We start from the raw sequence: 21,059 nt of genomic DNA on the forward strand, positions 1-21,059 counted from the left end.
GGGTTAAGACTAATAATAAAATATTAACTGAGCGCCGATATATCAGACGTGAGCATCCCAGATCATAAACAGGAGGGGCTTGTCTCACTGGGTCGCCACAGATGAGTACCCCCCCCCCCCCCCTTGAGCTAGAGTCGACAAGTCGCCGACTCCAATCTGGTAAATATGCACAACCCGGCCAGCCGCCGGTAACCACCACTTCTGGCCAGCCGCCAGTGAAGCCAGCCGTCGGTGAAGCCACAGCCAACTAGCCGCTGGCTAGCACCAACCTACCTTATTGGAGAATGTTATCTGTGAGGGGCATCACATCAACAAATCCATTCTTTCCCACATCAGAAAGGTGAATGTCATCATTGCGATATAAGTTGGAATCGCTTGCTATTATATCATGCTTAATTCGACGTCCCCCTTTTTTCAGATTAAATTCGTAACGACACGGTTTACTCTCTTTCTCTTCCGGTCAATAGCAGCCCCGCTCTGTGCGCCAGTAGTCTCTCAGGCATAGACTCTGTGATACCAGAAACCAACCCTTCTACTTTCTGACTTAAGTTTACACCATTATCCATCACTAGATCGTTTGATCCAAGATGTAATATGAGTACCTGTGGAGGAGGATGTGTCTTGAGTCTATTCTTGATGCATGGTCTCAAGTCGTCCATCTTAATTCCTCTCTTGCCAAGCCACTTTACCTCAGCACCCAGCTGGTCTAGTCGCAAATTCTTCCCAAATCCTAACCGCCGTGAATTCTTCTGAGCCCAATACACATAGGAAGATCCGACGAACCAAACGTCTGAAAAACTTAGTTGACAGGTTAAGCATACACATGAAATGTAACAGTTCCTTATAATAAACCTATTCTGATATATCTTCTGAACGCATCCGATTTCAACCTTTCCCAACACTTAAAGACGTCAGTCGGGACACCCTGTGTAGCTGCAGAAGTAGCTGCACCGATGCGAAAAGAGTGAGACTCCAGACCAACAAACCCTAACGCTTTTGATAACATTGAAGAAAACTGGTATCTTGTAACTAGAAAACCATCAATATGTATGAAAAAACTCTCTTGGGATGATGAATGGGGTCTGATATCCAAATACAATCTCAGCAATGCCACTGGGCAAATTGAAACATCAGCATGGCTCCAACTTGCATTTGAGTTGCTCTCAAATCGGTTTTGGACATGCGAATTGTCATAACAATACTTGATGAATTTAATATCACATCAGATCCCAGCAGTCCCTGATACGCTGGGCCTCTGTTACTCACTAGTTCACCTACGCGCAAGCATCCAACGAATGCCAAGGAGAACATACTCTGAAACAGAATAGCCTTGTACACAGACTTTGAAACAGATCTCAAGGATTCCGTTAACTGTTTTAACAATGGTAAGGTGATAGGAGCTCTTGTATCCGGCTTCTGGGCACTCTTCTTATTCCTTGTAACAACTTCTTGACCACAAAATTCTCTGTAGGGTCTGAAAATGAGGCTAATTTATGATATCTACTGATAGCTGAGATATGCTGATAAGCTGTTGCTGGAGACTTACCCTCCAATGATAGGTTGGCTATGTAATGAGCAATCTGCGCAGCTGGAACCGGCCAGGTCTGATCTAGGTTATTGCTGAAACGAAACTGTTGAAATCCATGCAACGCATACCTGTAGGCCTTATTGGTGTTTTGAGATACTGACATACTTAATAGCCTGTTAGCTTCGTCTTCCATATCTGCCATAGAGAATCTGGTATTGGGGCTGGCTGCGGACAAGCCTGGGGTCTTATAATCCGAAACTGCTGCAACTGAAAACGGGACAAAGAATCTGCTATGCTGTTGCAGCACCCTGGAATATATTGAGATTTCATGATTATGTTAAGCTTCAAGCATTTGAGAGTAAACAAACGGACTAAAACCATTACTCTCGGTGATGACGATGTTAACCTAGTCAGTATATGCACTACTGCCTGGTTATCAGAATTAAATATCACTTTCTTGTTTGTGAGATGTTCCCCCAAAATATGAACTGCCACAAATATTGGGAAAAACTCCATGAATGTGATGTCTGAGGTGTAACCGTGGAGTCTCCATTCCCTGGGCCATAATCCAGCTGCCCACCTGCCTTAGAAGTACAAACCAAATCCACAAGGCTCTCCACCCGCACTATCTGTAAATAACCGTAGAGAGTCACTTGACATCCAGTATTGGTCTGGGAACACTGTATGCCATTGTGACAGCTTAAAAATTCCAGCCATGTATTAATATCTCCCTTCACCCCTCTAGTCAGCCGGATATGCTGATTTGCTCTCATTATATTTCTTATTTAATCTATAAATCGCCTTGAAAATGGGCGTCCCATGGGAATTGCTCGGCAGATAAAGTTCAACAAACCTATAAGTGACTGTATTTCCCTCAACTTCACTTTAATACGATCTGCAAAACCGTGAAGTAAGTTTTTACTGTCGGTATTCTCAATCCATTGTTACAGTATCAATTTCATTTCCAAGGAATGTTAAACAAGTCCATGGAAGCACTGTCTTCTCACAAGCAATAGGAACTCCCAACTTCTGACATAGCAACATGAAGGTGTCAAGAGCGCCTTGGCAATGATTAGGGTTAGGTGAGCTACCAAAAAGAAAGTCATCCAAATAGTGAAGTAATGCCCCTTGTTTCAACCTGCATTGAGTAGCCCAGTGTATAAAACTTGCTACTTTTTCAAACGCTGCACAGCTGGTGCGGCATCCCACTGGGAGGCACATATCTACATAATAGTTATCCTGGAAAAAATATACCTAAGAGATCAAAATCCTGCTTATTGACTGGACACAATCGAAATGCGCTTTTTATGTATGCTTTTGCTAACATTGCCCCTTTGACAAATTGCTGGACTAAGTCCACTGCTTCGTCAAAACTTGTATAAGAGACTGAGGAATACTCATCATCAATAAAATCACTGACTGATGTACCCTCTGGGGATGACAAATGGTGAATTAAACGATATTCTCCTGGTACTTTCTTTCGAACGAGCCCAATTGGTGACACCCTTAAGTTTGGGAGTGGTGGGACACTAAATGGCCCTGCCATCCTACCTGATGTAATTTCTTTCTGTAATTTCTGCTTGACTACTTCTGGTAGCTCTGTACATGATTTCAGTGTGTGAGTGAGTGAGTTGGGTTTAACGCCGCTTTTAACAGTATTCCAGTTATATCACGGCGTGTCAGCTTAATGTGGGAGGAAAGCCCGAAGTGATGCAGGTCTCAGACGTTTACCACTTCGGTGAAACCCACGAGCACGGGTATGGTGCTGACAAACCTAGAAACATAATCGGGGCGAACCGGGATTCGAACCCACAATCAAAGGTTTCTGGCGTGCCCAAGGGACGCAACTCTGCACAGCGAATTGCGGCGCCTTAGACGACTGGGCCCCCCGTGCCCCCTCATGATTTCAAGTTATGGGAATAACATGATTCCTTTGGACCTGTATAATTCACACTAAAACCAATACAAAAACCCCGCCATTGATATTCAGACGTATTTCGGTCTGGGTATTTTTTCAACAAAGCCAATTAATATTCTAGATTGACTGGTGATTAACCTATCAGGCAAAACTAGGTTGCTTTCCCATTTTGGGGGTTACATGTGCCAACTTTGACATATTCTTACAAAGGCGGGAAGGGTGAGGCTTACTGCAACTGGTACACACATGTGCATATCTGCACACACTGCGGCTACATTTCGTCAGATTGAAGTCATAGCATGGAAGCTGGCGTTTTGTCCGCATGTTGGGCTTAACATCTTGGCCTTGCCTGTAGTATATGGATTGATACTAACACTTGATGGATGGTTGGTTGGTTGGTTTGTTGTTTCACGCCGCACTCAGCAATATTCCAGCTATACGACGGCGGTCTGTAAATAATCTGGACCAGACAATCCAGTGATTAATATCATGAGCATCGATCCACACAATTGGGAACGATGACATGCATCAACCAAGTCAGCGAGCCTGACCACCCGATCCCGTTAATCGCCTTTTACGACAAGTATAGTCGCCTTTTACGACAAGAATGGGTTTCTGAAGACCTATTCTATCCCGGATCTTCACGGGTCGGATACATATATATGAATCATTCTCTAAAAGGCATTCTATACAAGTGATGGTTGTTCATAACGCAACTATGTAGTCATTTGATTATATATGAAGGTGCAACTAAAACCAACACAATCCCCATGCACATGCACGTAAAATTACGCTGTGATTTAGAAGGTTTCTGGGAGTGCAGGCGGCTGGAATTTATGTCGTCAATACAATTGTGGTTGATACAAATGACTGTCGTGTTGGTACATGCGTGTTGCTATTGGTGTTTGAATGTTTGGGGTATATATGAGGACTGTGAACGTCAACATAAACACAGGTACACCTAGGTGTCTGTGTGTGACGCCTACCCGGTACAGGGGTGGGATAATAGACCACACAACAGAGAACTGAATTATGTCTGTCTGCTTACAATAAAACTATACCATATAGGCCGTAATAGCGTTTCCGAGGGGAATGAATGTGTATCAATGTTACACATAGTTCACCTTTTATATTACCGCCGGTGACTCCATACCCCATAAACTAATGTACAAAATCAACATGCCCCCACCATATCGCTGTCCATGTCCCTGCTCACGAACGATAGGCTTTTTATCCAGTCAGTCAGTCAGTTCAATTTAAACCTGTATATCAGTGACAATAAGAATGGGAAAGTGGTTGATAAAACAAGGAGTCCAGTGGTTTTTCCAGTGGTTTTGACCATGTTCTCAGAACCTCTTCCACAGTACTACTTTATTTCGTTTTATTTGTTTGTTTGTTGTTTAACGCCAATATTCCAGCTATATGACTGTAAATAATCGAGTCTGGATCAGACAATCCAGTAAAAGACATCATGAGCATCGATACACGCAATTAGGATACGATGCCATGCGTCAACCAAGTCAGCGAGTCTGACCACCCGATCCTGTTAGTCACCTCATACGACAACCATTGTCGCCTTTTAGGCAAGCATGGGTTGCTGAAGACCTATTATTCACCCGGATCTTCAAGGGTCTCTCCATTTCGCAGATGGCTCACTTTGATAAACAATAAACGCGAACGACAAAGTGGGATATATCCTGAAAGTGAGGAAAGTCGTGGAATGCATCGATTGGAGTGAGTGAGTGAGTGAGTTAATATTTAAAGTCACATCGGCAATATTGCAGCCATATCGTGACGAGAAGTTGGTCATAAATAATGCATATATTTAAACTGTATAAAAACCTGTCATCGAAGGACAGTACGATAACTAGCATATCACAGATTAGATTTAAAACTAGTCGAGGCACATTTAAAAGAAGAAAGATTGAGTTGACATCACAATATAAAAATGGGCTTGAGATTGCATCGATTGGATCTCAGTGTTGCCATCTGTGCTTCACCGCGTCAGAACATTTACCGTTATATTCTAATACATTTTAAATCTTATTGTCCGCATACAAATTGTTCTAAACACCAAATTGTTTGTCCACAATATCTTTGAAATGTAACCATTTTAGAGTATGGGGAGTTTGTGTTTTGTCGGGTGATACTGGCCCGTTTCACGTATTTAAGTTCCAAACACCTTTAGATTAAAGAGGTAAACCTTTCATTCCGTTTTGGATTTACAAACATTTCTAAGCGCTTTTGAGCATGTGCAGCATGTGTATAATATCCGAACATAGGTTTTGACAGTGTTGCCTTTTGTAAATGCTTTGTTCACTCGTATCGAAGGTTAAAGCTGAATGACTACTTAGAAACTCTCCTGACGTCCCATGTATGTATCCCCAGATCTTCACACAGGGAGGGATCCTATCGGAGTAGAAAATTGGATATTAATGAACTTGTCCTTCTGAGAATTGTCACCTATTCCCGAGGAAAGCTTAAGCTTCAATATCTATTGAACAAATCAGTTTCAAAGAAAGCGCCTTGCTACAAGGACAAGCAGAATGTGGTACTTTCGTTTCCCCGAGAACTAAAAATTCAAGCTTTTCATTTGTTTGAGGTGTGTCACCAACTAAAGTCCAACAGGGAACACCACATAAAAGGCCATTGTTACCTTAACCGAATCTAAGTGATATGTTAATGGAAAGTAAGTGGTGACAGAAGAAGTGGTAAAAGAGCGCTACATTTACAACTATCCCGCGGTACATTTTACATACAGGCTGTACTGGTCACTGCATGTTGACAAATCTGCGCTACTAGATGCACTCATGTTCATATGCATTTTTCAACATCTGACAAATCTGAGCAATATTAGATATATATCATATTATATTAGAACCAAGCAATATCCAATATCTCTCAGCTCTTATGTTTTTTTATGAGGTCGAGGCACATGGGAAAAGAGTATTTTCAGTTTAAGCAATAAAGAAGGTGAAGATGTATGTTGACATACGAAAACATTCTCTCAATTAATATTTTATTTTTGTTAGTCCCTTCTTCCAACTTCTACCTGGTAGTAGTGTAATTATAAGAAATATACTCATAGACACGTTTCATGCCACGAACTTGAACAAATCAATGCAGTCTCGATAAGGTACAATGTATCTACTGTATCAGAGTCACATGTTTTATAACGCCTATCTAGTTACTGTACTTTAAAAGTACTGATGTTGCCTGGTAGCATATCTATGATGGCATAAACGTTTCTTTCAATAAACAATTTTCAATAAATACGTTACTCAGAGTTATAAAGTTACTTATATAAGTTCATAATTTACACAAATCTTGGTTTGGAATAAGTTTTACAACAAAATAGCTCAATTACTTTCACTGAAATGATTTGAATATGAAGTGCTGACGTTATTCATCCACTGATTTTCCAGTACACTCTACTACTAACAGAAATGTAAACGTAATTGACCATTTCGATGAAATATTTTGAATAACATTATCTGATCTATGTTGTGACCTCGAGTGGTAACGCAAAGCAAAGTCAGGGACAGTTGTGACGTGTGCAGCAAGTGACGTTGGATGACGTCATCGTGTCCGTATAGGCAGACTAGCTGACATCGGTTTTTACAAGACTGTGCCTAGCAAGTCTAGGAATTATTAGACATTAGACATAATCCTAACATATATTTCATAAAAGAACGAGTTTTTTCGAGTGTACGAAATTTTGACCGCGAATGTTAAACCATATTTCACCTCACTTCACCTCGAGTGTACTTGGGCGTATGTCTTGACTGGTTGAAACTTATGTTAGCAGAAGTAATTGATAATCTTATATCATTTTGTGTTTTGGAATATTCAGATGCTGGGAGTTTTGTCATATTTCCAGTATGAGACTAACAATTGTTTACGCACAACTCGGTATTTTCAAAAACTGAGGCAACATTTCTTTCCAGTATGAGGACCACAAAGAAACAATGCAAGTATTTAATATTTAGGGGGCTTGTAAAACAGAACCATTACTATGACACATACATAGAGACCCGTGAAGATCAGGGTTAGAATTGTTTTTCAGCAACCCATGATTGTTGTCGCAAGAGGAGGCTAACGGGATCGGGCGGTCAGGCCTCGCTGACTAGGTTGATACTCGTCATCGTATCCCAATTGCTTATATCGGTTCTCATGATGTCAAGCATTGGACTGTCTGGTCGACACTCGACAGACCGCCGTCATGTAGCTGGGGGTATTAAAGACTTGAAGACCAACCAAACAAACAAATATATATATACGTTTGAGTGTTGGTAATAAGCTGGTTATGAGTTCTGAACTATTATTGTAGGGTTTGGTTTGTTTTACGCCGCACTGAGCAATATTCAAGCTATATGACGGCGGTCTGTAAATAATCGAGTCTGGACCAGACAATCCAGTAATTGACATCTTGAACATCGATACACTCACTTGGGATCGATGACATGCATCAACCAAGTCAGCGAGCCTGACCTCCCGATCCCGTTAGTCGCCTTTTACGACAAGCATAGTCGCCTTTTACGGCAAGCATGGGTTGCTGAAGCCCTATTCTAACCCGGATCTTCACGGGTCCGTTATTGTAGGGATGGAGCTGGGACGTGATATGTCGTCCAATGAATAGATATTCGTGAATAATTACGTTATTCATAGGAATATGTTGCCTTGCCTTTGCTTGTGTTTGTGACGGGTGCTACCGATGGATTCGCTCACATTTTAGCCTTCATCTGATTACCGTCACTATTCTAATAGTGTTGATAATGTTGTTGTCACTAGACAAATGGACTTTTTGCTGAGATTTCATATGATTATGAAAAGGGTTGACACAGAGATTGAATTAAGAGACAATTTCGGAAAATGTACGAACGGAAATATTTGTACAACACACTATTCAGCATTAAACATTCAGTGGTGACGTGATAGAGGAGCAATGACAATCCTATAGACTGTTGATCCAAATGTTGTACAAGAGAAAGACGTTTCAAATGACTTTGTGTTTCAATGCACGATTTGAAGGAAATGGTTCACCTTGACCTACCTAAACTACCCAGAACACAAATGTTTCTTTTGTGTATATCAATAAGTGGCATGCTAACTGATACTGTTTTCGAGGTGTTCTCAAACAATAACTTAACCATGAAACTTAAAACTCTTTTATCAATGAATGGATATAAGATTTTATAGAAGTTCAATCCTTCGTGGGTTTTTTTCATGTCAATGACGTCGACGTCAACACCAGTTGATAAGACTAGCTAAATTATGTTGATACCCGTCGATGAGGTAACGCCGCAGTTTTGCTACTTCAGTTGTACGCTATCAACCAAGTGCCCAAGCTTCTCCGCCGCCATCGTATATACTCAACAAAAAATCAAAGTAAACACAATGGAAAATCGATTTATTGCATTGGAAACATATATGAAATATACAAATTGTAGAAGCACCATGTTTCACCAAAATGGTAAGTGTTCAGTTCGACTGTGACACTTACAGTCCAAACGACGTACCATCGTGCATGTGCATTGTCCTCGTGTTTTCCATGATAGTTTCAGCCCATGAAATACCAGACAAAACACAACCAATGAAAAAGCCAAAGTTGTATACTTTTGTTTCTTTTGTTGAGTATCTGAGTGCGGCGTTACGCAACACACAAACAAGCCGATCGCGAGCTCCTGGCCCCCTGATCCATTCAATTACCTCATACAACAGGCATGGGTTGCTGGGGACCAATTCTAAATTAAAAATCTCAACGGCAATTGGGCCGTGATCACAGGCTGCATTATATGGAATATGTCAATCATATTGCATGGCCCCATATAAACAAACAACGACTGCGTGATCCAAGACACACCAGTACGACAGCCCACATAGTCTGATAACTACAGCTGCTTTGGTGCTCAGTAAGTATACACTTATGTTCAGATATAAGTTTTAGGCACAGTCACAATTTAAGGTACTATGTTTTGTCATATTTGTTAATTCACAATTATGTTATTGAATTATGAATAATTCCAGTAAACTTGTAGTGTTTTCAATGTTCCTCTTTGTGCCAGCAGAGCTGGGTCCTCAGGATTGTCAGAATCCTATAATCGTGGTTGGAAACATGCTCCGGTTATACTTGTTGGTTTGTCTGAACCATACTGTTTTGAATTTCGCCTACAGTTTGATGAAGTTATGATGATGATAAAGTACGGAAGCGTAGTAGGGCCACGGTGAATCTTTTTCTGTCTAAATATCTCCTACGTAGGACATATTATCTCCTACGTAGGACTTAGTATCTCCTACGTAGGAGATAGGAAGTCCTACGTAGGACATACTAAGTCCTACGTAGGAGATAGTAAGTCCTACGTGGGTGATAATAAGTCCTACGTAGGAGATAGTAAGTCCTACGTAGGAGATACTACGTCATACGTAGGTGATTCTAAGTCATACGTAGAAGATACTAAGTCCTACGTAGGAGATGGTGATTCTAGGCCATACTAAATCATACGTAAGAGATAGTATGTCCTACGTAGGAGATAGTAAGTCCTACGTAGGAGATACTAAGTCCTACGTAGGACTTAGTATCTCCTACGTAGGACTTAGTATCTCCTACGTAGGACTTACTATCTCCTACGTAGGACTTACTATCTCCTACGTAGGACTTAGTATCTCCTACGTAGGACTTACTATCTCCACGTAGGACTTAGTATCTCCTACGTAGGAGATGGTTATTCTAAGCCATACTAAGTCATACGTAAGATATAGTTAGTCCTACATAGGAGATAGTAAATCCTACGTAGGAGATAGTAAGTCCTACGTAGGAGATAATAAATCCTACGTGGGAGATAGTAAGTCCTACGTAGGAGATAATAAGTCCTACGTAGGAGATAATAAGTCCTACAGAGGAGATAGTAAGTCATACGTAGGAGATAGTAAGTCCTACGAAGAAGATACTAAGTCCTACGTAGGAGATGGTGATTCTAGGTCATACTAAGTCATACGTATGATATAGTTAGTCATACGTAAGATATAGTTAGTCCTACGTAGGAGATAGTAAGTCCTACGTAGGAGATACTAAGTCCTACGTAGGAGATACTAAGTCCTACGTAGGAGATGGTGATTCTAAGCCATACTAAGTCATACGTAAGATATAGTTAGTCCTACATAGGAGATAGTAAATCCTACGTAGGAGATAGTAAGTCATACGTAGGAGATAATAAGTCCTACGTGGGAGATAGTAAGTCCTACGTAGGAGATAATAAGTCCTACGTAGGAGATAATAAGTCCTACAGAGGAGATAGTAAGTCATACGTAGGAGATAGTAAGTCCTACGAAGAAGATACTAAGTCCTACGTAGGAGATGGTGATTCTAGGTCATACTAAGTCATACGTATGATATAGTTAGTCATACGTAAGATATAGTTAGTCCTACGTAGGAGATAGTAGGTCCAACGTAGAAGATACTACAGTCCGTTTGACTCCAAATGAGAACGATAAATTGCAAAATAACTCGAAATCCAGAAAAGTGTATGAAACATCAATACGGTACTTGACCATGAATACCCTGTACCCAATAAAATCTGAATTTTGTTTATTTTAAGACCCATGACGGATGAAGTTCTTTAAGAAACTATCATGTAATTTTGTATAGAAATGTGTACATGACACGTAGGGGGACAAACCGTAAAGGAGACATGGTTACTTGGCTGCAACGGAGGAACATTACCTTTCCTTCTCGAGCGACGAAACCACAGCTCTATGAAATCATCAAAACTATAAAACCTGACCCCGTGTATAAAGTTGACAGTTACATCAAGGATCAGGGTCACGCTATCTTACGACTGCCACCTTATCACTGCGACCTGAATCCAATCGAGTTGGTATGGGGCATCGTCAAGGGTGACGTTGGACGATCGAACACAACGTTCAAATTACGAGGCGTTGAACAACTCGTAAAGGAATCTCTTGGTCGGGTAACAGTAGAAACATGGAGGCGTTGTGTGGCCACAGTCGTTGACGAGATAGAGCCACGTTATTGGCCAGCAACAGTCCAACCTATAATAGTGGCAGTCGGTTCAGGCACCAGCAGTTCCGACGACGAGATCTATGGCATGAGCGAGTCAGATTGCGACTGAAATTATCATGAGACGGCCCCTCTAACGCTCTGTCATTTCCCCTACCACAGAACGTGCAGTGCATGCGTGTTGGCGCTGTGCCTTCCACGGTTTGTCCCCCTACGTGTCATGTACACATTTCTATACAAAATTACATGATAGTTTCTTAAAGAACTTCATCCGTCATGGGTTTTAAAATAAAAAAAAATCAGATTTTGTTGGGTACAGGGTATTCATGGTCAAGTAACGTATTGATGTTTCATACACTTTTCTGGATTTCGAGTTACGTTGCAATTCATCGTTCTCATTTGGAGTCAAACGGACTGAAGTCCTACGCAGGAGATAATAAGTCCTACGTAGGAGATACTGAGACAAAAAAAAATATTTCACCGTGGCCCTACTACGCTTCCGTAATAAAGGGAGTCGTACCACAGCTTATATAAAAAAAGAATGAACTCTTGTTCTGTAGTTGGTGTTGATGATGTGGATATCCCTGCAGGATGTAGCCCGTGATTCCTATCGCTAAGTCGTGTAAGTCTTGCAGTGTCCTGTGTTTTGGTTCTTCGATTATAGTCCGACATACTGTAAACAGTGCCTCATCATTGTCGTTTTCGGTGTAAAACTCGCTTAGTTTGATGCACGTTCGACAGGATTATTGCTACACGTGGTTGCTTGTACTAATCCGGGCTAATGCCGATTTTATAGTGCTAGCCCACTGAGATACCACGACACAGTTTAACATGAATATCCCACTCAAACACAATATACTGACACCGAGCCGACCAGTCCTTGTTTTAACCCTTTAATGCTGAGCGCCAGACAGGGTACCAACGAGTACCATGTTTTAACGTCTTTTTGTATGACGCAGTCGTGGATCGAAGCCTCTAGACCACGAAAGAGGTCCCATGTGCTTGAACGAAATTACTGAAAACATTATCTCGGATTAACGAATGTGATCTGTAAGAACAACCCACTGACAATAAGCAACCACAAACTTTGGCAGCTGAGGTTCGATTCTAATCACGATATTGTGGGCTCAGTCGCTCTTCCACGTCATGGAACAGGAACATGTCATGGAACAGGAACCTGCTTTCGTCTGAAAGGGATTTTCTTCCAGGTTCTCAGATTCCAAGCCCCATACCTAACGGAACCGCCGATGGTGATCTGTCAGTTGGGTGCATTTGGTGACACTCTTACAAGTGGTTACTCAAGGTTCTGGTGGACAAAGTTGCTTCAGAACGAGACTCGTTGCAAATGGCTACGCCATACATGGATAATATGCAGTTATGTTCTGGCAGTCCCAATTCACAGACCCACCCCCAAATCTGTCATGTAACCTTACGTTGACGTTCGTTAGGGCGCCTCCAGACACGTCCACGCCTATACAGAAAATCCCGAGTGAATCTCGACTCATCAGAAAATAATACACGACACCATCGACACCGTCAACACCATCCCCCAGTTTCCACGCTACAAAGGTGTCTTGGTAGAATGTGGTCGCCGAGCACGCAGATCAGCTGTTTGCAGACATTTATAATTTTCTGGTCAGTAACATATACTGTGGTGGCCTGGCGTAAGTGAACAGTGACTTGACTGACTGTTTAGGCTCACTTCCTTAAAGCCTGGTTTCTGATTATTCAATCCCGGGCTGGCATTGACCTCTGGTCCGCGCCTTGTGCGGGGCGAAGTATTAACATTATGTCTGCAGAAACATGTTCCAAAGTCTGCAACTAGTTCTACTAGTTTGAAGCATGCCAATAACCCTTAGGTGTTCATCACGGTGTTGACGACGCATTTCAAATCTGATCACAAATTCTGCATCAAAGCAAGAGTAGATAGCTTACATGTTCCTGATAATGGAAATCAACAATACTAATGGCTCTGGGAGATTTGAAGACCGTTCACTGAAGTGTCAAAATCTAGAATGATCCCACATCCACGTGCACGGAGGAATTGCATGGCCCACGTGCAATGTTTTGGGGTGTGTTTGGGCGAAACCGTTCTATATTCGGGCGGTTACTTTTCAAAGCTGATCTTACTTCTGATGGCCGACCATGACCATGTGTTTTGTTGGCAGTATGCGGAATCAGAACATCTTCCCGGTATTAATACTCTCTGTTATAACACTGCACTTGTGCATACATGAACAGAATCTATCACTTGTACATAATACCATTCAGATTCAAATTTACTGAATAATGATTCATAACAAATTAAAATCTAGTATATTATATAATATTAAACACTAGCAATGGGCCAAGACTTCAACATTTTCAAAATCTCAGCATGTTTGGAACATGAACGTGTTCACGAAAAGTGAGGAATGTGGTCATTTGTCGTCTTTGTCAGTTAACTCCGTACCTATAAGTCCATTTGAAGTGTTTATGGTTACAGAAGATTTATTGTCGTAATAACTGTTATGTCAAACTTTCGAAAAGTCATGGGGAAATTCAATCTTAGGGCAGTGAAATCAAGCATTAGAAGAAAAATGTCCGTCGTTGTGGGATACCATTAAATTTCTAAAAATACTTACTTTTTTATGCAAATTGTGTGAATGGCGGGTGCTACCGACAGATCAGGTCGTACTTACCCTTTTTCGCGAACTTTCACTGACTTTTGGCGATCCATTCATATAATGTTCACAGTTACTTTGCCCGTTACGCTAAATGGAATCTGTTTCAGCGGATAATCAAGACTGGTTACTCTCTTGCATTGATGCTTTACATTTAAGTGATCAATTACATCGTATCCTGGTGTAACCATGGCAGAGCAAACTACACCAAGCAGATTTCTATTTAGGTTTAGATTTTGAACACGTTTAGAATCTAAGCATTATGCATTCTATACAATTCCAAACAATTAAGGACGTGAACATGTTTCGTAATCAAAACGCAAGAGTAGTTACCTCTTAGTCGTCGTCTTTGTGGGTAGGAACTGCCCACTAAGAATATATAGACATGTGCGATCACTAATTATTACCTGAGATAATTTGAGGATCAGGACTTATGAAAGCAATTTGAACTCGCAGTATTGCTAGAGACCTTAGGTGCAATCGTTACACTATGCAAATAATGTTTTATGGTAATAGGGTTAAGTCATACTTTTAAATTAAGGCTTTTTGTTTTGAAAAATATTTCTTGAAATGCATGACGTAGTTTCCTTCAGGTACTCAATGTGTGCTTTTTTCACAGTTTATTCAATCACCATTCCTCGGACATTATATAATAACGTTCGTTATTCCAACAGAAGATGCAATGGAGGCTAGAAGAAAAACGTTTTCGATGATTAATGAAGAAAAAACTTTAGACATTACAGGTAACATGCGACATGAACTTGAATAATAAAGAAAACACATTAAAAGACTTTATTTATGTGCCATAGTCAACTGGACTATATACATTCCCATACATGTTTTAACACGATCCTAAGTTGCACAGAGCTCAGGTTGATGGTGAAACAGGTTAACCAATTGATAACTGTGATCTAGAGGAACAGATAGAACCGACACTTGTGATATTCTTTTAGGTGGATAGGTACAGGTTATTAATTCATTCTCATGGACATCCCTCTTTTAAGATACTACGAAACAGTGTGGGTTTCAGATTTGTTTATGTTGTCAGAAAGAAATAAGTCGCAGAATGCAATCAGTAGGACTATTTTTGTATTCAATTACATATCAGGATTGACCTTTACATGTGTATTTATTCGGAACATCGCCTTGAAAAAGCGTGTGTATTGTACCATTATTGTTTGCATGATGTCTGGTTCCTGTAGACCATTGCATGTCTTAATTCCAGATGATTGGATGATGTGTAGATCTTGTGACAGACCAAAAGTGCGAGGCCAGTTGCTTCTTTCGTTCGTCAAAATTGTCCGATGTGTCGTTGGATAATTTCTTTGTTATGGAATATTCCATCAGCAGATGAAAAAAGATATTTCAATTTGCACCAAGGATTCCCCTCGTCACGGTATGGCTGAAGTATTGCCGATGTGACGTTAAACTTAAACTCACTCACCCCATCAAGGATTCCTGCATTGTTATTGGTCCGAAATCTACCTCAGACAGAACAATTTATTTGAAATCACTTCTTTCGAAAAACCCACCAGTTGGCAATAACTAATAATAATTCTCCCCATGAAATACCGCAGATTGTTTACAGCGATTGAGGCAGTAAATTAGTTAGAGTCCTCTTTTATCTATTTTCAGGGTTAAAACTCTAAAATGGGAACGATCAGACACGTGCTTGAAGATCCCATGTTGAACCTTGTGTCCAACTTAATGGACAAGACCGTGGATGAAAACGAATTGATTAAGTTTTTAGAGAATAAGAGGGAGCACAAAGGCGAAAAGGGGATCAACAAAGAAAGACTAGTAAGCTATAGATTTACTGATGCGGAGAAGAACAAACGTGATACATTACTAGCGTCAGATTCTGGAGAGTCGCTGCTTCATATTGCCGTCAGCTGTAAAAGGAATAAAGTTGCCAAGTTTTTAATTGATTGTGATCCAGGATTAATCAACTGTAAGAGGGAGGGCGATGAGTACTGTGGACAGACGCCATTCCACATTGCCATTGCCATGGCCAGCTCTGCCACAACAGATCAGCTGGATCTACAGGAAGACATGACTGACATGACAGACATGAAGGATAATCAACGTCCGCAATTTCTTCCGGAATGCATGATTGATGCACTGATAAGGGAAGATAAGAAGAAAATTAATGATAAAAAACATCATAGTTTGCTCAAAAAGGCGATGGGAAGTAAAGTAAGAGGAAAGAAATTAAGAGGCACTGTGATGTTAGGAGGGACACCTTTGTCCATTGCTGCTTTGAAGAATGATGAGACGATGGTAAAACTCCTCCTTAACAATAACGCTGAGCTGCATGATTCAGATAGTGTTGGGAATACAGTTTTTCACTCGCTGGTCCTGTACGCATCTTTCTATCCAGACAAAGAGAGGGACATCATCAACATGATTGATATTTTGGCAAAAAGCGGCAAAAAGCGGCAAAATGTACAACTAGAGAATAAACAAAATCAAACAGCTCTCCATCTTGCTGCCGTGTTGGGTCTGGACAACGTGTTTCAACACATCCTTGATATGGAAGATGCATACAAGTTCTTCACTAGCCACGACGGCGTTTTTGATATCTACGACTGTGATGTAACAGAGATTGACAAGGGAACTTGGGATAAAGCTGTTCTTCAGATGTCGCCTGACTTCATGAACACAGGACACAGAGCTGAGGGGCTGGCAAACGGCAAAGTGGAATGTCCCATAGTGACCTATTGGAAGCAATTTAGACGAAGTACGAACCAGAGTATTTTGGAAATCATAAGCAGTTTGAAGACAGAGAAGGCATGTAATTTTCTGAAAGTCTACACTGTCCGAGAAGTGGTGTACTTAAAGTGGGAGAAGTACTGGCATTGTTACTATGTCGGCCTGCTTCTTCACTTATTGCTAATGAGTACACTCACCTACCATTCTGAACGCAAAACTTTTGTCATCCGCAAAGCTGGAGCAAACCATATGGAGACCTGGAACATCAAGGCTTGGAATGGCGTCTCATTGGTCATAAGCCTCCTTTATATAATTCCAGAATTTCTTCGGAGTTTTGTTTCATGGCAACCTTTTCATTTTACAATACTGCATCACAATGGCATATACCGATGTATATTTGTGCTGTTTGGTTTTGCGTTACTGATTGACACGGCGTGGAATGCTGAAACTGTTACAAGTAATTACTGGCTGGTGATAGCATTGCTCTTTGGTTGGTGGTCAACAACGTTCTTCCTGCGAGGAATCCGACAGTTCAGCTACATAACAGTTATGTTACAGAAGGTCCTCTTTGCGGATATGTTGAAATTTATACCAATCATTTTCATAATGATTTTAGCATTTACTAGTGCAATGCACTATTCCATGTCAATGGCGGAAGGTCCGCCTGGAATCTCAACAAGGGAGAACTCAACATGTTGTGATGAAAACTCAGATTTTGGGAACTTCACTATCAGTCTAATGACGATGTTTAAAATGATGACCGGTCACGAAGAGATAAAAGGGCTTGAGCAAGAATGGGGGCATGGATCTATCCCAGTCTTTGTCCTTTCTGTGATATTCATCCAGATGTTCCTCCTCAACATCCTCATCGCTATAATGACAAAAACATGTGACAACTGCAAGAATACAGATGAACTGCTGTGGCTACAGAGATTGTCCATTGTCTTATTCATTGAAGATATGCTACCTAAATGTCTGAGGACGCCCATCGGGAAAGAGGAAAAGACAGATTATGGCAGTACGCGATATCTTCTTAAAATTGATCGTGTGCGAGTTGGAGACGCTTTATCCGAAGATACGTTTGAAGACACTGTCACGTCGAAGGCTGTTAGATCACTGCACAACCTACTGCACAAAACAAAGGTAGCGGAGGAAATGACAACCAGTAGCGACAGAACCCAAACTGTCCAGTATCTAGTTATTGATGACTATGGGATAAGAACATAAATAAACCAAGACGTCATAGAAAAAGTGACAAGTCACTTACAAAGTTGAAGACTAGATCATTGTCAATAGCTAACATATGACCTAACACATGCACTATTGTGGGCTTCGGGCAAATAGAGGGTTCTTTACTTACAGCTTACAATCATTTGCCTCCTACACAACAACAACTTGTTGTTTGGCATATCTGGAAAAATATTATCTCTAGAAAATGGCTCACTTACACATTTGTTTCTGAGAGGTCTGTGTAAAAGTCTGATTGGTTCAAAATGTGGTGTTTATGAACCCGAAAATGTTCCAGATATGTTAGATAGTTTATTGTGAAGGATTAGAATTTCACCTCTTCAAGATGATATGTTGATGTTATTTGTGAAAACGTCATGACACCTGTGTGTAATCTAGTGTATATATCCAACTGCACCAGATTTATCGGGTAGCCTAGTGGTTTAAGCGTTCGCTTGACATGACGAAGACCGGGTTCGATTCCCGATATGGGTACAATGTGTGAAGCCCATTTCTGGTGTCCCCGCCGTGATATTGCTTGAATATTGCTAAAAGCGGCGTAAAAACTCACTCACTCACTTGCTCCTTCGAAACACAAGAGCGATTGTTTCAGGACGGCGATTGTATAATCTGTAGAAAAATATTGCAGTGCAAGTTGACGCCGGACTTCTGTCACAGTGTTGACACTCATACCTTCGCAAGATATTCTCTAAGATTGACCATAGATTGACAAGATTAGCTTTGTGTATGTGTTACTAATGTTGATATGATTAATTACCAATCCATTTTCGGAAAACAAGCGAAGATACTCAGCGTCACCACACCCGCCACCGATGAATATAAACATCCAAAAGGAACCTCCAAGTTCATACATGTCCTGTGATTATTACCAGAATTTTACAAATGAACATTGACCTATTACGATCCGTGTTTCTTGAACTTGAATTGTTTTTTAAGTATATGTCTTATACGGTTCCTAGTTAATGACAGTTAAGACATGGATGCATGTTTTACTTAAAGGGGAGTGATGTTTAAGTGTGACGCTCACACCTTTTTGATGTGCCATAATTTATATTTATTGGTTGTGTATATTGTTATATTTTGTATTGTCGTCGTTGGTTTGATGTTTAACGCCGCACTCAGCAATATTATAGATATATGACCGTGGTCTGTAAATCGAGTCTGGACCAGACAATCCAGTGATTGACATCATGAGCATCGATCCACGCAATTGGGATACGATGACATGCATCAACCGATGAGAGCCTGACCACCCGATCCCGCTAATCGCCTCTTACGACAAGCATAGTCGTCTTTTACATCAAGCATGGGTTTCTGAAGACCTTTTTCTACCCCGGATCTTCACGGGTCTATATTGTTGTCGTCGACTTCTGGTTATTTTATGATTGTACCACCATGATGTCCGTGGGAATCCCGGGTTTGCGTTGGTCCCCAACAAGCTTTGCTGGTCGCAAGAGGCAAATTAATGGATCGGATGGTCAGGCTCGGTGACTTGGTTCATTACCGTGTCATAATATCCCGACGGCGTGGATAGTTATTATCAAACTATTAAAATCACAGGATTACTTGGTCCAGACTCAATTATTTACAGGCCGCCAGCTGGAATGATGCTGATTGCGACGTTATACAAACAAGAAACAAATCTTTGATGAGGTCATTGTTACACAAGGCTTAGAATACAATAGCTGTGTTCAATACACATCTTCTTCTTTATCTGTAATTGTTTAATGAGCAACTTGTCATGATAACGTGATACCTTTATGAATATACCGTCTAAGTTCGTGAAGAAACGGCTTCCTCACTGGGACCTCTCTACGTTTGTCAATTCAGCGTTGGCTTTCCCACTGGCGTGGTATATGATAACGAGCTGACAGGTATACTAAAACCAGTATATCAGAATAAGGGAGATCCACTTGATGCCAACTCATATCTCCGCATTATGATGTTTAGTTGCAGAAGGTGTTCACTAGTATACTTAACGGTAGATAACAGCTTTGTGATGCACACTATTATGCATATGTGGGCATGTCTATTGATTTTACCAGCAGTTGATTGGTAAATATTATACTAGGTTTGTTTCAAAATTAATAATATATTATAATAATTGCATATACACCCATTTCTATATCGCATTGTACCATAAGCCCATAGCCTTTCAATATTATGAATAAACAATATGAGACGTTTGCCAAATCTTCTAACAACGGGTGAGAACTCTTTCTTATGGGACGGCCAGTTGCAAAATTCCAACAAATATAGAAAAACGTAAATGTATTGCATTACCCAAATTCGATTGCCACCTAGATTTTACTGCAATAGCACGTACGGCAGCGTGGTCTACTATTAGGGCTTTGGGCTTGCTAATTTCCAAAGAAAAGAACAAAGGCGGTATGCATTTCCAAACCTATTCCGAATTGTACGATAGTAAGGTGTGGTCATTTTTTGACTACCGGGCGGCTATTTGGGTTAAATTGCTGAATATCATAGAGCCATTAAATGAAAAGTCTTTTCACTCTAATGACAGCGTAGAAGACGGGATTCATGTTTTGCTTCACTGCGTATCATAGGCAGGACAGGACAGGACAGGACAGGACAGGACAGGACAGGACAGGACAGGACAGGACAGGACAGGACAGGACAGGACAGGACAGGACAGGACAGGACAGGACAGGACAGGACAGGACAGGACAGGGCAGGGCAGGGCAGGGCAGGGCAGGGCAGGCAGGGCAGGACGATATCAGGGCACCTCTTTTTAATGAATGTATTGTTAAGTTAGATAAACCTGATATTGACAAACTTTGTTTTATATATTTAATGATGCCAGTGTGTTTTATACTTTTATACTTTTATACTGCTTTTTAATTCTTAATCGTAGAAAGCATCTTTTATATGGATAACCTTTTATTAGATCATCCTTATTGCATATCTGTACGAATTGTATGATAATTTAACTCTCATAATTCTATTGAATGG

The 21,059-nt window shown here is 40.8% G+C and overlaps 2 protein-coding genes across 2 annotated transcripts in view; both read left to right on the forward strand.

The window, feature by feature from the left end:
• Positions 1 to 9,336: 9,336 nt before the first annotated feature.
• LOC139448513 (transient receptor potential cation channel subfamily V member 6-like) overlaps positions 9,337 to 21,059 on the forward strand; it is a 68,332-nt gene continuing 56,609 nt past the window's right edge. The window contains exon 1 of the mRNA XM_071230072.1: positions 9,337 to 9,358. The gene's annotated coding sequence lies outside the window, so the exon portion shown is untranslated. The remainder of the gene's footprint in view (positions 9,359 to 21,059) is intronic.
• On the forward strand, positions 15,777 to 18,065 carry LOC139448924 (transient receptor potential cation channel subfamily V member 5-like). The gene has a single exon (XM_071230437.1). It carries the CDS (start codon positions 15,777 to 15,779, stop codon positions 18,063 to 18,065), a length of 2,289 nt encoding a protein of 762 aa, XP_071086538.1.

The sequence above is a fragment of the Haliotis cracherodii genome, unplaced genomic scaffold (genome assembly GCF_022045235.1).
Source record: "Haliotis cracherodii isolate W230 unplaced genomic scaffold, xgHalCrac1.p SCAF_7, whole genome shotgun sequence".
NCBI classification, from domain to species: Eukaryota; Metazoa; Mollusca; class Gastropoda; order Lepetellida; family Haliotidae; genus Haliotis; species Haliotis cracherodii.